Source organism: Ovis canadensis, chromosome 23 (genome assembly GCF_042477335.2).
Source record: "Ovis canadensis isolate MfBH-ARS-UI-01 breed Bighorn chromosome 23, ARS-UI_OviCan_v2, whole genome shotgun sequence".
Lineage (NCBI taxonomy): Eukaryota > Metazoa > Chordata > Mammalia > Artiodactyla > Bovidae > Ovis > Ovis canadensis.
The window spans coordinates 71,178,522-71,196,314 of record NC_091267.1 but is presented as its reverse complement, the minus strand read 5'-3'; the positions used below and the strand labels follow the sequence as shown (position 1 = coordinate 71,196,314).

The window sequence follows — 17,793 nt, the reverse complement described above, 5'->3', positions numbered from 1 at the left end:
CCCTAGGTATACACCTATTCTCTAAGCGAGTCCCACATTTTATCGTTTTGCTGAGACTCTGGGATTTTTTAAATCCTAATTCCAAACAAACCCAAGCTCAAATATTGCTTTTTCTGACTCTTATTTTCTCCCTGGTTGCCTTCACGTGGTGGTGGGATTGTGGCGAGTCCTGCAGGTTTGTGGGGTGAAAGGTGAGCCTGCCATTTAGCCCTAAGGCCCGCAGGCACTGAAACCACAGTGATTCCTAAGAAGCTGTCAGCCCGATAATCCAGGGACTCAAATTCTGGGTTCTTGTGATACTGCTGCCTTCTGCCTTCCCTCGGAAACAACCCATAGATGACTGTCATCCCCGACACGCTTTAATAACTGCATACCATCATCCAAATTAGTGTCCTATAGAGACCCTTAATAACTTTGGTTGAATTGTTGGCAAATCATTAAGCTGAGTGAGAGGTTTCTTTTTGAAAATCATATTCTGTTTTTCCAGCATCGGTGACAGCTGGTAATTGTGGGACTCGAGGAAAAGCAATTCCCAAGCTCAAGGACCTTTTTGCCAAATGACTTTAAAATTGGACTTTCCTGCAGCTTAGAGCTGTAATTTTTAAATACAACATTTTCTACGAAACAAAATGTCCAGAGAGGGCTTTTGCAATTAGTGTTTTTCCTTCCCAAGTACAGTTCCTATGACAAAAACCATGGGAAGCATTTCTACGTGTTTTCTTTGTTAACAGCTTTGAAAGCACGAGGCACATTTTAGTGGCCAACAGTGAAAGAGGCTTTTAGAATGCTTACTGGCAGCCTCAAAGTGCTGTGTCTAACTCAGCTCCCAGGCGCCCTGCAGGAAAGCGCGGCTCTTTGCTTCTATCTGACCAGCCTGAGCAGCCACGGGGCCTGTGTCTTCACTGCGGCCCAGGCAGGTGTTGCTGGATCAGAGCTCGAACCCTTTAGCCGTTGCTTTTCTGAGCCTCAGGGAGCAGTACTCCGAGGAACGGAGACCTTGGAACTAGGTTGCCATCCGGCCTGACCTTTCCTCTAGCCACAGCCTGGCCTGGCCGGGGCGAGTCGGGGGCCAGAGACGAGAAGGCGAGACCCAGGTGGCATGGCACCACGGAGCCCACATGTGCATGCCAGGTCGCTTCAGTCATGTCCGCTCTGTGACCCTGTGGACTGTAGCCCTCCAGGGTCCGTGGACCCCATGCCCTGCTGTTAAGGACCGGCCATCAGGTGGTGTGGGTGAGATTACGGCAGAGGTCTGTGGAGCTGGAGCTGTACCCACAGCCACCACCCTACAGAGGAAGGAACAGGGTTGGTGTCTGGTCTGGAAAGGAGATTCTGGAAAGGCTGTAGGTCACCCACACTCTGGGCATCAGAGGACTGCCTTCCAGACAAGATGGTGCTTGAGAGAGAGGCACTCTCCACCCCCCGCCCCCCCACCCTGCCATGGTGGAAGGCGGAAATCTTGCTCTTTTCCTCCTCGAAACACAACAGGACTGTCATTCTGTTTGAATCCCCAGTTCCCGAGCCATTGTCCCAGCTGCTCCTGCTGGGGGTTGGGGGAGAGGAAGAAGGTTCCTGTGTGTTTAGGATTCTAACAAGGATGCCCAGAGCTCTTCACTGACCCAGGGTGGGATGCTCAGAGCTGTGGTGTTGGTTTGCTCCACCCGCAACCCCCCCGGCCCACCCAACCTCCGATGCTTTAATGCAGTGGCCCCCAACCTTTTTGGCACCAGGAACCAATTTCATGGAAGACAGTTTTTCCATGGACCAGGGGTTGCGGGGGTGGGGGTTGGTTTCAGGATGATTCAAGAGCATTATATTTATCGTGCACTTTATTTCTGATCTAATGCTACCGCTGATCTGACAGCTGGTGCTGGTCCATGGCCTGGAGGTTGGGGACCCCTGGTTGAATGGATAGAAGTTAGGAAAAGCATCAAAGGGTTAGACCATGGGTGACACATGTCTGCATCTCTAGTCCAGTGGCTAAAGAGTCTACACATAACTCAAGAGGTTTTCCCTGGATCTAAAGCCGGCCCAGATAAACCTTCGATCCTGAATCAGACGCTGTCTTTATGGAGATGGGAAGGTGTAGGTCCGGAGCCTGGCCTTGAACTGAACAGATGCCTGTCTTGAACCCTCTCACTATTGAACTTGGTCCGCCCAGGCCACACCCAGCCCACTTCCTGTTGGACAAGGGCTTCCACTCTCATTGAAGAGCACGGAATAGACCTAGGCCCACAGCAGAGCATCTCTGGGGAGACACCTCCGGGGCCGGGGCCAGGCCCCCTGCTCCAGCAGAGATGTGGGCCAGGCAGGCAGAGGACAGCGTCCCTGGGTGTGTGCTTCGGCTGGCTGCCCCCAAAGCCCACCTTCCCTACTGTGGCCCCATAGGCTGGAGGCACACCTGGGATGCTGTCCGCTGCTTCTGAGGGAAACAAGAAGGGAAGCGTTTCTGCAGGAAGGGACAAGACGGGGCTGGGATTGCCCCTCCACCCCGTGAATGCGTGGTCCCTCTCTTCCGAGGAGCCCTGGGTAACACGTGCTGTCTCTGCTCTCTGTTCCTGTAGGTGTAGGCATGAAGTTAACCGACGTTGGCATAGCAACAGAGGCTAAAGGGTGAGTAGAAAAAAAAAAAAAAATCTAGTGCCTGTCACTCAACTCTGGATTTCCAAACACCGTCTGGCAGAGGCGATTTTGTGTCCCAACCGTGGATGACAGATGCTCGTGGGATGAATTCGTTCACTTCTCTCACTTACCTAAAATATTTATGGACTTCATTCTCCTGAGGAGACACATGTGGTTTCCTAACTTTGAAACAAATAACTCTGAATATATTTCAAAATTAGTGATCTGCAGGAGTGCCATGGGGGAAGGGAATGCCAGCATTATTGGGAATTTTTTTTCACTAGGAATATTCCATTTTTCTACACTTAATATTTTGACTATTCTTCTAAAAATTTGTGCAGTTGAGTGCAGTGAATTCAACTTGTATATTTTTAATGTATTTTCCCTGCATGTGTCCTAAGTTGCTTCAGTCATGTCCGACTCTTTGCAGCCCTATGGACCAAAGCCTGCCAGGCTCCTCTGTTCCCGGTATTCTCTAGGCAAGAATACTAGAGTGGGTTGCCATGCCCTTCTCCAAGGGATCTTCCCAACTCAGGGATGGAACCCGTATCTCTTATGTCTCCTTACCACTAGTGCCACCTGGGAAACCTGTATTTTTTCCCCTGTACTCTGCACCAAATACTGAGTATTTTAGGCAGCTCCTAAACTCCCATGGTGGTGACTGATTAAAGGGCAGATGGCTATGGAAGGGCTGTGATTGATGACTCTGGTTGTTATCAGTGGTGTTGATTTCCTAACTTTGGGTATCGCTTTGCTCAGTATGGGGTGAGCAGTGCCCAGGTGGCCCTAAGATCATGTTTTACTGGGGTATCTCTTGAAAAAGTGGTCTCTCTTCTCTGCTTTGCTTGACCACCAGTGAGGAGAAAGCTGTCTGTCTGTGCTCCTTTGTGAAAATAGAGCTCTGGGTTGCAACTGCCGGGCTTTCTCCCACTGCTGATGTCCCCATGGACTAGGACTGTTTGTAAGGAGGGGACATGGGGTGGGGGCAAGTGAGCTTTAGAAGGGTGGCTTGTGTTTTACAACGAGGCTCTTTCATGGTTCAGGCACGTGGAAGCCGACAGATCAGGAGACGGTCGCTACTGAAGAGAGTTTGTTACTCAGTTCCCGAGAGGAAGGGGCTTGCCAGACCACGGCGGGGGGCCACACAGGGAGGCCCCAGGGTCAGTCAGGCAGAAGGAGGGGAGGGGAAAACCTGGGCGAGAGCTTGGACTTGGGTCGTCTGTAAACTTCCGGGAGGCTCTGGGGTGTGGGGCTGGGTGGCGTTGCCTGGTGCCTGCCCTGTGGTGACTGGGGCAGGCGGCCCAGAGTGTGAGACCTGGTAGAGCAGATGGTGGGAGTGGGCTGCAGGCTGGTTAGCTGGCCTATGCGAGGCGTTCTAGAAGGCCAGTCATTGTCTCTAGGAATTGGCTGACTCTGGCAGGGGGAGCCACCATAGGGCCTGCAAAGCTGCAGATCTCAAAGCATCAGAAACACAGACTATCAAACAGCAGAACTGACATAGCTCACTCTCCTACAGCTGGGAGCAACGCATTTACTTAAGCTTTCTGGTGATTTCAGACCATTGGCATCAGCAGTCCTTTAACAAGTACAATTTTCAATTAGTGTACGAAGGATGGAGAGAACAAGCGATTTGAGAAAAGTAGAAAGGAGAACACTCTTCTAACCTCCAGATCAACCAGTCTGATTCATGAAGTTCTCAGCAACTACACAGAAGCTTTTAATCTGGCTTTAGGGCAGAGAAGCAGCTTGACTGTGTTCCCGCTCAGGATAATAGCATTTTGCAGTAGAACGATCTCCGTGCTGCACCCCCACTGACCTGTCTACGAGTCAGGGACGTGGGTCCTGGCCGTGGGGTTGTCAAGAGCGTATGTCGTGCTGGGTGGCTATGATGTAGTGAGAGCAGGGATTTTTTTTTTTTTTAAGACTTGGGTTCAGATCTTGGTCCTGCCACCTGCTTCTGATTTTCCTATTGGTAACCTTGCTTCCTGGCATCACAGACATTCGACCCCAGTGATGAAAGGGATGACAGGGCATCCTGGTTTGCCCAGGACAGCATCATTTCATGCCTGCCATCCTAGCATCCCGTCTAGTTATTTGTCCTGAGCAAGTTTCCCCGCTCAGAAAATGGACAGTGCCCCTATTTATTTATTTACGAAGAGATTTTCCTGGACCTCAGAAGAATTTCCCGAGTTAGAGCCTTCCTTCACAGGCATCATGTCCTTTGTAGGGTATGGCAGATCCAGGCATCACGCAGACCTGCTTTGAGTGTCGGGTTCTTGTCTCACCAGCTCTGTGGACGTGAACCCTGACATTCTCAAAGCCACTGAGGCGCACAGATGGGGACCCAGGCTGGTCCTGAGAATCCCCCAGCTCATCTGCATCCCGTCCCTGAGGCTCAGCACGTGCTTGATAAACACTGGGTCTCCTTCCTCAGCTCACGCCCCGGCCTGACCTCAGAGTAGGCGAATTCCATACCATTACTTGGAACCACTTTCCACCAAAACAAAGCAGAAACCTGCCCAAGAAGTTTCAAAAACTAAGACAAGCATAAGAGTGATGATTTAAGATGTCTTTTAAAAAGCATCTTAACAACTTCCAGGAACCTGGGCCATGTATTTTTTTTTTTCTCGTAATTTAAAAAAGAAATTCAATCCCTTTGGTTTTGTTCTCAGCTTTAATGTGACTTATCTGGCCTGGGACAGCTGCCCAGCACCCATTAGAGCCGAGAGCTGGCTCCTAGTGCAAAATGTTGTCTCTTAAGTGTTACTTATTGCCTCCTCCCTGAAGAGGGGGTGGGAGAGAAGGGAATTCTGAAATGTCTAAGAAATATTAGCTATTAGGGGTATTAGATCATCCTGTCCATTGTGTCTTTAAAAACCTTTTATTTAAACTTTTGCAGTCACTATTTTTCTCTAAAGAAATGTTTCTTAGCTCAGCTTGAAAAAACTAACGAAAGAGGAATCTTCTCTGATCAGAGCACAAGGCGTGCGGTTTGGGAGATCTCTTTGGAGGTCCCTGGGGGCTGTGTCCATCCTGTCTTCTTTCTTCCCAAGGATAGAGCAGGAGGTGCAGGGAAAGGGGGCTCCCTGATCACAGGCTGCAAGGGGTCCCTAGGGCCAGGAGGTGAGATTCTGCTGAAGGAACTCGAGGAAAAGTCAGAGCTGCAGAAGGGAGCCTGGGCAGTCAACGTGAGAGATTCAGGGAAGGGTTTCAAGCACAAAGGCAGCGTAAATAGACAGAAGTCCATGTGGGACATGATCTCAAATTGGGGAGAGAAAGGCTGAGGAGCCTGGCGGGTGTCAGAGGCTCCAGAGAGCAGGTAGACGTGGCCAGGCCCCAGGCTGCTGCTGCTAAGTCACTTCAGTCGTGTCTGACTCTGCAACCCTATAGACAGCAGCCCACCAGGCTCCCCCGTCCCTGGGATTCTCCAGGCAAGAACACTGGAGTGGGTTGCCATTTCCTTCTCCAGTGCATGAAAGTGAAAAGTGAAAGTGAAGTCACTGAGTCGTGTCCAACTCTCAGTGACCCCACGGACTGCAGCCCACCAGGCTCCTCCATCCGTGGAATTTTCCAGGCAAGAGTACTGCAGTGGGGTGCCATTGGCACCTTCTCTTTATTCTTAGCAAGCCCCCAGGGCTGGCTTCCTGCATCCGTGCATCCGTGCGGCAGACGGCCAGTTTGCCTGCTCTACTGAAGCCTGGGGACAGGCACCCCCATCCTGAGAAGCAGTGCTTCGTGTGGGCATCGTTACACGTGTTCTTTTAATCACGTTGAAAAGAACCCCAGACGTGGGCGGGAGAAACAGTGCCGAGGCAAATCTGACTTTAACAATGATCAATAATACCTTTAAACCAGAAGCTTAAAAGGTCTCCCAATTTGGGCTCCACGCTTTCTTGGCTGGTGGTCAGGATCTTTTGCAGAAAGAGGAACTACTAGCTCATTAAAAGAAAGTCCCTATGTCTCAACCAGAACCATATATTTGGCTGTAGACACCTCAGTAAATGAGACCTGACTGATTCTCTTGTTTAGTGATACCAGGAAGTGTGAGTATTTTAAGATTGCTTATAAAAGAAAATAGGGAACCATTATGACTTATTCCGATGCAACTCCTTAACGCTGAAGCATGGAAGGTTCTCCTGGAATACTTCATACCCCCACACTCCTTCAGCACTGTTGAGTACCAAAACTTCATGTTACAACGTGTGGCAAGTCGGATTGCTTCAACATCTAATAATCCATCTTCTAGGTAGACCAAAGATACTAACCCCACTGTCTAACGTATTTCTGATTTGAAAATTGCTCAGCCATTTAGAGATCTCTGAAGGGCGAGAAGGAAAAATGCCTAATTCCGTAATATAAGACTCAGTTAACCTAATCAAAGTCCGTGTAAACCAACACCTGTTGGGAACAGAGCCGCAGCTGTCTCAGTGGGTCCTGCAAACGCACCCCTGGCCCCAGTCCGCCCACTGTTTCTGGGGAGAAGGCAATATTGCCGTCCAGCCAGTAGAGGGCGGCAGAGCCAAGCTTTTGTCCTCTGTAATCTCTGCCCCAAAGCCCGCTTCATGTTGGTGGAAGACAAAGAAAAGAACCCTGGACAGATTCCTTCCGAGGCAGTGAGCCTTGAACTAAACTAGGGTCGCTATAAATAGGCACAGACGACCCCCTCTCTGTGGCCACCAGGCCGTCAGCCAGTGTCAGGCCCGCAGGATCGTAGCGTGTGTCAGTCCCTGACCCGGGAGCCTGGGCTGGGCAGAATCACGAATGGCTTGTTCCTGCAGAGGGGCAGCCGTGGGCCGACAAGGCCCCCGTATCACGGCGGACGCACGGTGAGGGCAGTTCCCTTAGGGAACCAGGCCCTCCTGGTGTCAGTGTGACGCCCCGTGAGCCATGGAGCCTGAAAAATCAGCACAGCCTCCCGCCCTCCAGCCAAGAGCAGCCCCTGGGGAGCTCTGCATTTGGGGGTGATGCCACCTGGGGGTGCTTAACCCAGACTCAATCCCGAGACACCCCGGTGCCCAGGGAGGAAGGGCCGAAACGAACTTGCGGGCGGAAGGGGGTGGGCTCTGACACTGGAGAAACACACTCAGAACAAGCTTGGGGGTGTGGTCACACGGGTATGGGGTCGTGTGCTCTGTGTGTGTGTGCACATTGTGTGCTGCGTGTGTGTGTATGTGTGGTGACTGGGCAGACTCTCTACTGCAACGCGTGAGTCTGCCAGGAGGGGGAGGAACAAGGGGCTCAGACCAGACTCCCTTGACCTCGTTGCTCTGCGCAGCAGGCCGCATTGCTGTAGATCCTGGTGGTCTTGCTGACTCCCCAGCGCCAGGCTTCAGAGGACCAGCCTCCCAGGCCTAAGGGGCCTGGTAAAGGCGCTTTCACACAGCCTGGATACCAGACACCTGCCGCTGGGTCATGCCGCTGTGGTCTCCTCCTCTGGAAAGCAGCCTGAATCCCGTCCCAAACCCGATCAAGCCCTTATGTAGCAGAGCTAGGTGGCCAGCGCCTGACCTGTTTGGCCAGTCTTTGCCATCAAGGTGGCCTGGAGGCCCGACAGGAACACCTATTTTCACAGTTGTGTTTTTTTTTTTTTTGCCAGCATCAGCACGAGCAGTAGTCTTAGTGTGTGTTGAGAGTCTCCTGGGCTGAGAAGTCAGCCAGGAGGACCCAGACTCCATCCACAGAGCGGGAGTAATGTTGGCAGTCCAGCAGCCTCCCCCAAAACCTTGTAAAGGACCGCGGAGTGACTGGAATTGGACCAGAGGGCTCCGTCCCCTCCCCAGCTCTGTGCACTAGTTACCCCACTGCCCGGTCCCTAGGCTCAGGACCGGAGGAGCACAGCCAGGCTCCTCGTCATTTCCAGATGCAACGACGAGTCTGTACGGAAAGATCTGGAGAGACTGGACTCGAGATCACCCCCGCAGATCAGTGGGTAGATGCTGGAGGGGGGTGGAATGAACCAGGAGGAGGTGATGGCTAAGAGAGCTGGGGTCACAGCGCCTGAGCCAATAGGGCTGGGTGAAGACCAGGACTGTCTGGAAGGAACTCGCGGTGTCTCCTGGAGGGTCTAAGCAAACAGCAGTGATGTGGCTCTGGTTTCGGGGGTGGAGGAGAGAGCTGCTGCTGGAAAGAGGCGTGGGGTGTGAGTGGGTCTGAAGGCTGCAGGGAAGGTGCCTGGGGCAGGGGGGAGTGGGGGGGCGTTGCAGAATGCAGGCCGAGCAGAGGACTTGCGGAGGAGAGGATCCCCACCCCGGGGGGCTCTGGGGCCTGCCCCAGGAAGCCCTTCCGAGCCCTTCCACACAGGCATCTCGTGAGTGCGGCTGCTCGCCGGCCCCACCAGCAGCAGAGAACCAGATGGGGGGCAGCTGCACCCCCTTTCCCCTCTGAGCTTCCGCTTTTCCCCCAGCTGGGGTTTGGCGTCAGGGAAGACAGTGCCCGGGCTGGTTTCCATGGAGGCAGCGTGGCTCTTGCTCTAGCAGTGGCCCGAGGGAGGCTGCGGAGGCACCAGAAGGGCAGAGGGCAGGGCGGCCCCAAGGGCAGCAGCTGGCCTGTGTTCCCAGGGGCGCGGGGCCTTCCCGCCTGTGTGGCCATGAGCTCAGGGACAGCCGGGAGACCCCGGGCCCAGGAGAAGCAGGAATGACCCCCGGAGGCTCTGACAGGTGATGGACGGGGTGGGTGCTGAGGCCTGGAGGGAAGAGGGCAGCTTGGAGACCAGCACAGAATGCAATGCCTGGGAAACGGGTTCGGCTCTGTTACACGTGTGTGTGCCCTGTGCTTACTCGGCCAGTCGTGTCCGACTCTTTGCGACCCCATGGACTGTAGCCCACCAGGCTCCTCTGTCCATGGGACTCTCCAGGCAAGAATACTGGAGTGGGTTGCCATGCCCTCCTCCAGGGGATCTTCCGGACCCAGGGATGGAGCCCAGGTCTCCCGCATTGCAGGCATATTCTTTACCGTCTGAGCCACCAGAGAAGCCCAAGAAAACTGGAGTGAGTAGCCTTTCCCTTCTCCAGGGGATCTTCTTGACCCAGGGATCGAACCCCAGTCTCCCGCATTGCAGGCTGATTCTTTACCAGCTGAGCCACCCATCCGCAACCTCAAAGAAACCAGTTTTACAGCAGCATTTTTCACAGATTGCCGTTGTCAAGTAATCTGGGGAAACCCTGACTTGGATAAATAAAGGTAGTGTCTTCAGTGTGAGACTTCACAGGGTCTTTACAGAGCTGATGTGTAGTGTATTTCGAGTGCCCAAGGAGGCAAGGGGAGAGATTATATGGCATTTTTCATAATATTTACACCAGATTTTTTTTAAAAAACATCTTGTGAGACCCTAGGAACATACTCTGGGAAGCACTGACTTCTCACAGGATAACGTAGTGTGGCTTATGAGCTTCTACAAGTGGCCTCTGGCCTCAAATCTCCCCAGGATGCCTGCTTTTGCTCAGAACATTCTCTGAACTTTCACCTATCCCCTCGCCAGATAAAGCCAGAGCTGTTAGTCCTCCGCGACAGCCTTAGGACCCACCAGGCAGTGGGGGGGAAATCATATCCCTACTTTACTAGCCCTTTATCACAGCATAATATTTTTTTATTTGTTCACACTTCTGTTTCCTATGCAAAATAGCCAGCTCTCTGGAAAAGAGCCACGCCCCTTTATTTAATCCTGTTTAACGCCCTGCGATGTCTGCCAGGCGGCTGCTGCCCAGTGAAGAAGCAAAGGAACACACGCGAAGACACGGAGGGTGTTGGTGGAGCGGCAGGCATCGCTAGGTGGCGCCCGTGGGCGCCCCCTGGTGTCCCTCCTTTTACTCGCGGGCGACAGTCTGTTCCGCCTGTTTGTACATCAGCCCTGGTTTCATTTCACACACAGACGCTCCCCTGCCTCCAACTAGGGGTTTATTTCAGTTCTTTCCCTACATCCTCAGCCTGCGTGTCATGTCCTGCTGCTGCTAAGTCGCTTCAGTTGTGTCTGACTCTGTGCGACCTCATAGACGGCAGCCCGCCAGGCTCCTCTGTCCATGGGATTCTCCAGGCAAGAACACTGGAGCGGGTTGCCGTTTCCTTCTCCATCCTGTCCTCCTAGCCGTTCCTTAAAAAATTAAACCCTTCTTCAGAAAGGCTCTCAAACTAAAGCCTCTGTTATAAATAGCTCTGGCTGGCTTCTAAAGGGGTTACCAACCTGTGGGAATTTTCTGTAGGTTTTTCTTGTCTCGCCAAATCGTCTTTAGAAGAGTCCTTTATCAAGCCCGACGAGAACCTTAATTTCTTCCCCTCAGCCAGGGGTAGGGGTTTCTGCAGCTTGGCTCCGCCCCTCTCCCGTCTCCGCCCCTCTCCCGTCTCCAGGTGTCTGGAGGCAGAAAATTGCACAGGGAAGTCCTGCTAAGTCGAAGGAGAAGCCGGCTCTGCTGTCGACTTGGTATGAGCCTGGAAGGCCGCACCATCCATAATCAACATGAGAAGAAAGAGGAATTGTTTTTAAGCAGGAAGTCAGCCTAGCATGATTCCTACACATAGGAAGTGTTGAACTAATCTGTGTAACCCTCAACAAAATGCTAGCCAAGCAAATCCCACAAGCTGTCAGGAGGATCAGGCACCACGATCAAGTTGGGGTCATTCCAGGGTCACAAGCATGGCTCAACATATGCAAACGAGTCCGTGTCAGACAAAAGACACATGGTCATAGATGCAGAAAAAGCATTTGATAAACTTCGGTATCCTTCATGATTAAAAAGAAACTCTTGCCAAGGTGGGTGTGCAGGGAACACTGCTCAACACGTTAAGAGCCCTTCACGACAGACCCACGGCCGGCACGGTACTAAATGGGGAAGCGCGGGATAAGGCTGTGTGGAGTACAGGCAGGACATAGGAATAAACAGCTTCCTAGCTCCTCTGGAAGTGGATCACGACAGAGTGATGTTTATGAGGAAATGTCAGGAAAGAAATGTCAGGAGTGAAAGATATCTGTGTTCTAATTTAAAGATGTTTCTGAAGTTGAGGATGATGTGAGATCATTCGCACTTTGGTTTATCTCCTTGCTCCTCCAAAGGGGACCCTGGGCCAGTGGCATCAGTGGGAGTTCAGAGCTAGTTATTAATAGAAACACGGGATTTTGGACCCCACCCAGACCTGCTGAATCCAAACCAGCACGTGAACACGGCCCTTGAGTGATCTGTATACCCCACTTCCATCCAAGGGGCAAGATATTTAAGAAAAGACTCTATTGGGTGATGTTCAGCAGAATAATTGTTCCATGCCTGGAGATCATGAGAGAGAAGATGGATGAGCTAAAGTGAGGACAGAAAATTATACTGATTTGAGGATAAGGATAAAGAAGATTAAGTTAATAAAATTCAATAGGACTAAGCTGTCTAAAAGTAGAAACGTGTGAGAGAGTTCTCAAGTGCAAGGCTATTATTTTTTCCTTGTGTTGGATTCCTTGGGCTTCTGTGATGAGTCAACCACAAACCAGGTAGCTTGAAACAATAGAAATGCGTCCTTTCCTGGCTCTGAAGTCTTAAGTTCAGAATCGGGGCATCTCGGAGCCCTAGAGGGAGAAGGTCCCCTCCTCTCTCCTTGGTCCAGAGTTTCACCGTCCTCGGCATTCCTTGGCTTGTAGGCATGTGGCCCCCGTCCTGCCTGCCTTGCCCCTTGCTGCTCTTCCAGTGTGTCTCCTCTATCTTCTCAATAGACACCAGGAATATGGGATCAAGGCCCCGCTCTTCCCCGGAATGACCTTATCTTAATGGCATCTGTGATGCCACTGTTTCCGAATAAAGCTCTCTCCTGAGGTTCTAGGAAGGACATGACCTTAGGAGGGTACTGTTTACCCCACTACATCCATCCCACAAGAACAATAGTGGCGAGTGTCTGCCCCGGGAACCTGACAAGGGAGGTGTGGTGATGAGAGGTGTGGCCCCCCCAGTGCCGAGGGGGGCGTTTGGCACACATGGCCTCTGGTGGACCACAAGCAGGAGAGCCTGTACTTCTACCTCTTGGGTGTACACCTGCTTGCAGTGATTGAACTCATGTCCTTTGAAAACCTTTGGGTTCAGCAGTCTAAAAACATAAAGAACGTGGCCCTATTTTTCCCCTAAGCAACTAAGTCTTATTTTATTTTTTTGCTTATTTTTCTCCTAAGAAACTACGTCTGAGAGAAAGAGGTCAAATAGAAGCCCAGCATCCGTGGCTGAGATAGAGACCAAATTGTAAAAGGAGACAGGCTTTTAATCCTGCAGATGCCGCTGCTGCTAAGTCGCTTCAGTCATGTCTGACTCCGTGCGACCCCATGGACTGCAGCCTACCAGGCTCCTCCATCCATGGGATTTTCCAGGCAAGAGTACTGGAGTGGGGTGCCATTGCCTTTTCGGCCTGCAGATGCTAGGCAGCAAAAATAGACGAACTGAGATGGCTAGGGGTGGGACATCCTGTATTACCCGGGAGGCCCAGGTGAGGGTCCAAAATTAGATGGAGAGAGAATGGGAAGTTTAGCAATGCGATCTGGAGACACCCTGGGCTGAGGTCAGTTAGCTCTGAGGATGGGGCCAGCATCCATTCATCCGTCCCCTGGACCTTTATTGGAAAGCCTCCCCCGACAGGTATTCTGAGCATAAACTAGTGTCCTGGGAGAGATCACAGTCTGTACACAGAAGGGTGTACCCTGAATTCTGAGAACGGGTTGTAGTTCTCACGAGATAGAAGGAAAGTTTGGAGAGATGTCATCTCATGGTGTCAGAGGGCCAGGGAGGCTCCGCAGACGTGCACTCAAGCTGGGGCTTGAAAGGAGTTGGGGACTGAGTAAGGGGCTCCTTGGTCGAGCACAGCTGCTTTCACGCTAGAGTCATGCCCTGCCTGCACGTGGCCTTCTGCAAATAAAATCAGCCCCAGTCTCTCCTGCCTACTCTGACTTTCCCCAAGGACTCTAAAGAAGGTTAGACATTCCTGGGAAGATAGTGGGGCTCCCGGGGGTACTCAAGAAGGCCGACAGAGCTGGGCTGCCCAGAAGTTCAGCTCCTTTGTTCAGACTCAGCCATTTCCCATTTCAGGGGTGGGAACCATTGTATCGCTATAAGGGCGGGCTTGTTACACAGCATCACACACTTGGCTGCCAGGTTGGGCTGAATCGACTAGCGACTTTTCTGGGAGGTCACGGTATGAATTAGTGATTCTTCTCTGCAGAGAGTAGGTGTTGTCAGTGTTTACAAGCAAGCCTCAAGACAGCCTTAGACAGATGACTGTGACTTGTTTCCAACGTGCTTAACAAGGGAAGCTGCTCTTGGCTTTGATCATTCCAGTTTGGGAAGCTCAGTTTATCAGCATGAGACAAGCATCCCATCTGACAGTCACAGGTCAAGGGGACCTTGCATCCCTCCAGGGGATGGATGTTCAGGCACCATGGAAACAGGCCGGATGACATGGTTGGCAGTGGCATTTTTTTTTTTTCCTACCCTGCTAGAGTCAGCACCTGTCTTGGGCTGACTTTTCTTCCAATAGAGGAACTTGGCTTTTAAAAACTGAGTCATTTTTTCACAAGAAAATAGACTGTGGGCCCCCAGGGAGGCAGGGAAGAGCCAGTCCCCTCACAGGGAGGAAGAAGGGGCAGGCTGAATGGAGCGACTCACTGATGCTTCAGCTTCAGAAATAAAAAGAAACCTTTCACACCCCGAACAGCTTAAAACCCAGCTTGGATTTCCTGGGGAAGAAGACACCAGCCCAGCCCATTCATTTCAGTTTGTTGCCCTTTATGGTTTCTGCCCGCAAATGGAGGAGGCCCAGCTTCTTGAATCGTATTAGCTACAGACTCAGCATGAAGCCAGCCCTTGCAGGCTTCCTTCTGCCGATCTGTGTTTGGCTCGATTAATCAGACTCGGCCAGAACTCACTCACACCCAGCAGGACCAGTTCCCTAGGCAGGCAGCCTGTGCGGTCGCCCAAGTCCCCACTCTCAGAGGGGCGCTGAGCTTCGCTTAACGCACGTGCGGCTGTTGTCATCTTGAAAGGCTTAATTACTGCCCAGGGAACCCGTGTTCTCAGTTTGCACTGGGCCCTGCGAATTGTTGATGGTCTCCTATGCCACCCACGCCCCTGCCTCCCTCAGCAAATCTCAGATCTTTCCATCTCAGCTCCAGCATCGCCTCCACACAAAGCCCCCACCAGCTGCACCAGTTAGAACACTGACAATTATAACACAGCCTGGCCAACATCAATGGAATAGCATCCTCTGCGTGTCATGCGCTGCCCTGGGTGGTTTGTATGGATTTTCTCCTTTCATCCTCCTCTCAGCAGCCCTTCAGCCCGCTCTTGCTGGATCTTCGGGGTCTGTGGGGGCCTGGGGACTTGTCCATCCAGGAGGACATTCACCTCCCACAATCGAGTTGTGAGAGCGTAGTCTTTGATGATTTGAATATGAAATGTCCCAGCTAAGAGGAAGAGCCTAAGCTGTATCTGACTCTCTCGACCCCATGGACAGTAGCCCGCCAGGCTTCTCTGTCCATGGGATTCTGCAGGCAAGAATACTGGAGCGGGTTGCCATTTCCTTCTCCATTGTCTAAATTCAATTTCTTCCAGCTGCAAAGTTCCAAGATTTCTTCATTCAGAACCTCTGGGTGGGATGGAGGGGTGATTCAGATCACCAAGAGATCTTCAGATTTTTATGGAGATGGTCCAGCACTGGTCACTCCGACTAAAAAGCAAAGGGCTGTGTATGGAATCTGCAAAAATGGCGCTGATGAGCCTAGCTGCAGGGCAGGAATAGAGAGACTCCGATGTGGAGCATGGACTCGTGGGCACAGCAGGGGAGGAGAGGGTGGGACGGACTGAGAGCGGAGCGCGGACACGCATACACTGTCGCCTGTAAAAGGGCTCGTGGGAAGCCGCTGCTCAGCTCGGTCACCTCAGCTCCGTGCCCTCTGGTGACCTGGAGGGGAGGATGGGGGTGGGTGGGAGGGGGATAAGCATATGCTCACGGCTGATTGGTGTCCAATGGCAGCAACCAGCACACCACTGAAAAGCAATTCTCCTCCAATTAAAATCTTAAAGATGCTGACACAGCAGAATGGTCAGCCCCTAGGACATCCGTCTCATCACAATCTTCGGATTTTACTGCCCGCGCCAGCGGCTCGCGTTCTGTACTCCACTGCAGAGCTCTTGTTTCTCCTATCAAGTCGTGTCAACCGTTGGCCATTGTGGCCTACGGTGGGAGTAAATGTGGGCTTCCCAGGTGGCGCTAGTGGTAAAGAACCCGACTGCCAGTGCAGGAGACTTAAGAGCCGCAGGTTTGATCCCTGGACTGGGAAGATCCCCGGGAGGGAGGGTACAGCAACCCACTCCAGTCTGCTTGCCTGCAGACTCCCACGGACAGAGGAGCCTGGTGGGCTGCAGTCCATGGGGTCGAAGGAGTCAGATACAACTGAAGTGACTTAGTACACACACACACAGAAATAAAATATTTTCTGCACACCAGGAGTTTCCTCATTGAAATGTTTCTTTTAATACTGGTGAAGGGTCCTGATTTTTTTTTTTTTTAATAATTGTTCCCTTCCACCCAAACTCACAGGTACAAAGGATTTAAAGGCAACTGTTCCATGACCTTCATTGATCAGTTTAAAGCCCTCCACCAGTGTAACAAGTACTGTAAAATGCTGGGGTTGAAGTCGCTTCAGGACAACAGCCAGAAGCAGAAGAAGCCGAGCATCGGGCGGAGCAAGATTCAGCCCAGCGCCCCAGCCGTGAAGAAGGCGGCCTCCAGGAGCCCGGCAGAAAAGAAGAGCTAACATCCCCTGTTAACTAACGGTCACTGGCTGGCAGCGCACTGCCTCGTGGGGAGAAATCTAAAAACACACTGGAGGGAACGCACAGCCTGCAGAGTGATGTGACCGTCGTTTTCTCTCCCGCCTGTTCTACGAGCTGCTTCCAAAAGCATCACCTGCTGTCTTCCCTTTTATGGTTTATCACTTGCTGTCTTCCCTTTTATGGTTTCAGAGCCGGCTTGGCGACCAGACTTACGGGAGACTGGATCCACTGTCAGTCTCAAAGAATTCCCTCTTTGTAGCCTTTGCACGCCCTCACGTTATGTGTCTGTGTATCTGTATGTGGTTGCCATATGGCGGACTTGCTCCCCTGCAGACTCGCTCCCCTGCAGACTCGCTCCCCTGCAGACTCTGTCCACAGCCCTGTCCCTCGCCAACCACCTTCTAACCTCGAGGATTCCAGACGCATCCAACTGCCACATTGACAGAAAATGTGAATTCCGTCCCTGGGCCGAGCTGTCGCACTGATGTGGACGATGCTGTTGTAGCTGGAGGGGGCTTTTGAAACGTCAGGCCATTTCCCATCAGCATTCACACATCCCATTATAACGTTCTGTTTAATTAAACTCATCTTTAGATACAAAGTGTAAGACGCATGTATTCACCCAGACCCTTGTTCTTCAGAATGTGTGCTGTATTTGGCTTTCCCCCAGGATTAGTAATTTAGTACTTTCCTAATATGTCTACTGGAGCACAAACTATTTTCATCTGTGTTTTCTCCCTGTTCTTATAAGCACTGCTTCCAGGTTAATGCACTTCCTACCTTGCTTTCTAAATCTAAGGGCTGCCTGCCCTATGTGGGATTTTTCTGGAAGATGAGTACAAATCCTGGCTGGGGTACACAAGCTCACAGGGTTCTAGCGCCTACGGCTTGTTCTCGGCATGGGGATGGGGTGGCAAGTGGGCTCCTTCCTGCCAGTCTGGGTCCTGCCCAACTTGGAGCAGAGTGGCTCCCGCTGACCCCATTGGGCAAGAGGAGATGCTCTGAAGACAGCCTGCTCAGCCCGGAGTGAGTACGCCTCAGGCCCCAGCAGCATGTTACTAATTACAGACTACTTTTAGAGCCGTTCTAAGCGTATGAAAATGAGTGGAAAGCATCGACACGTCCGGTATGGCCCCTTCCCCCATTCCATATTTCCCCCTATTATTAGTTTCTTACATGAGTGTGATACCTTTGTTATAACTGAGGAACCGATGTTGATTCGTGACAACTCATTCAAGTGCATAGTCTACACTTCCGTCCATGCTTGGTGCTCACACTCTCTGGGTTTTGGCACCCACATGATGACGCGTGTGCAGTACACCCAGGGTCATTTCACTGCCCCGAACATCCTCTGCGCTCCGCCCATTCCTGCCTCCTTCCCTCGAGC

At 51.9% G+C, this 17,793-nt stretch overlaps 1 protein-coding gene across 1 annotated transcript in view; it reads left to right on the top strand.

Annotated features, from left to right (window-relative positions):
• ALPK2 (alpha kinase 2) overlaps positions 1–17,124 on the top strand; it is a 140,412-nt gene extending 123,288 nt beyond the window's left edge. The window contains exons 12-13 of the mRNA XM_069569335.1: positions 2,565–2,613; positions 16,171–17,124. Of these exons, the coding sequence (XP_069425436.1) occupies positions 2,565–2,613; positions 16,171–16,387 (266 nt within the window). The 3' untranslated portion in view covers positions 16,388–17,124. The remainder of the gene's footprint in view (positions 1–2,564; positions 2,614–16,170) is intronic.
• Positions 17,125–17,793: the final 669 nt, after the last annotated feature.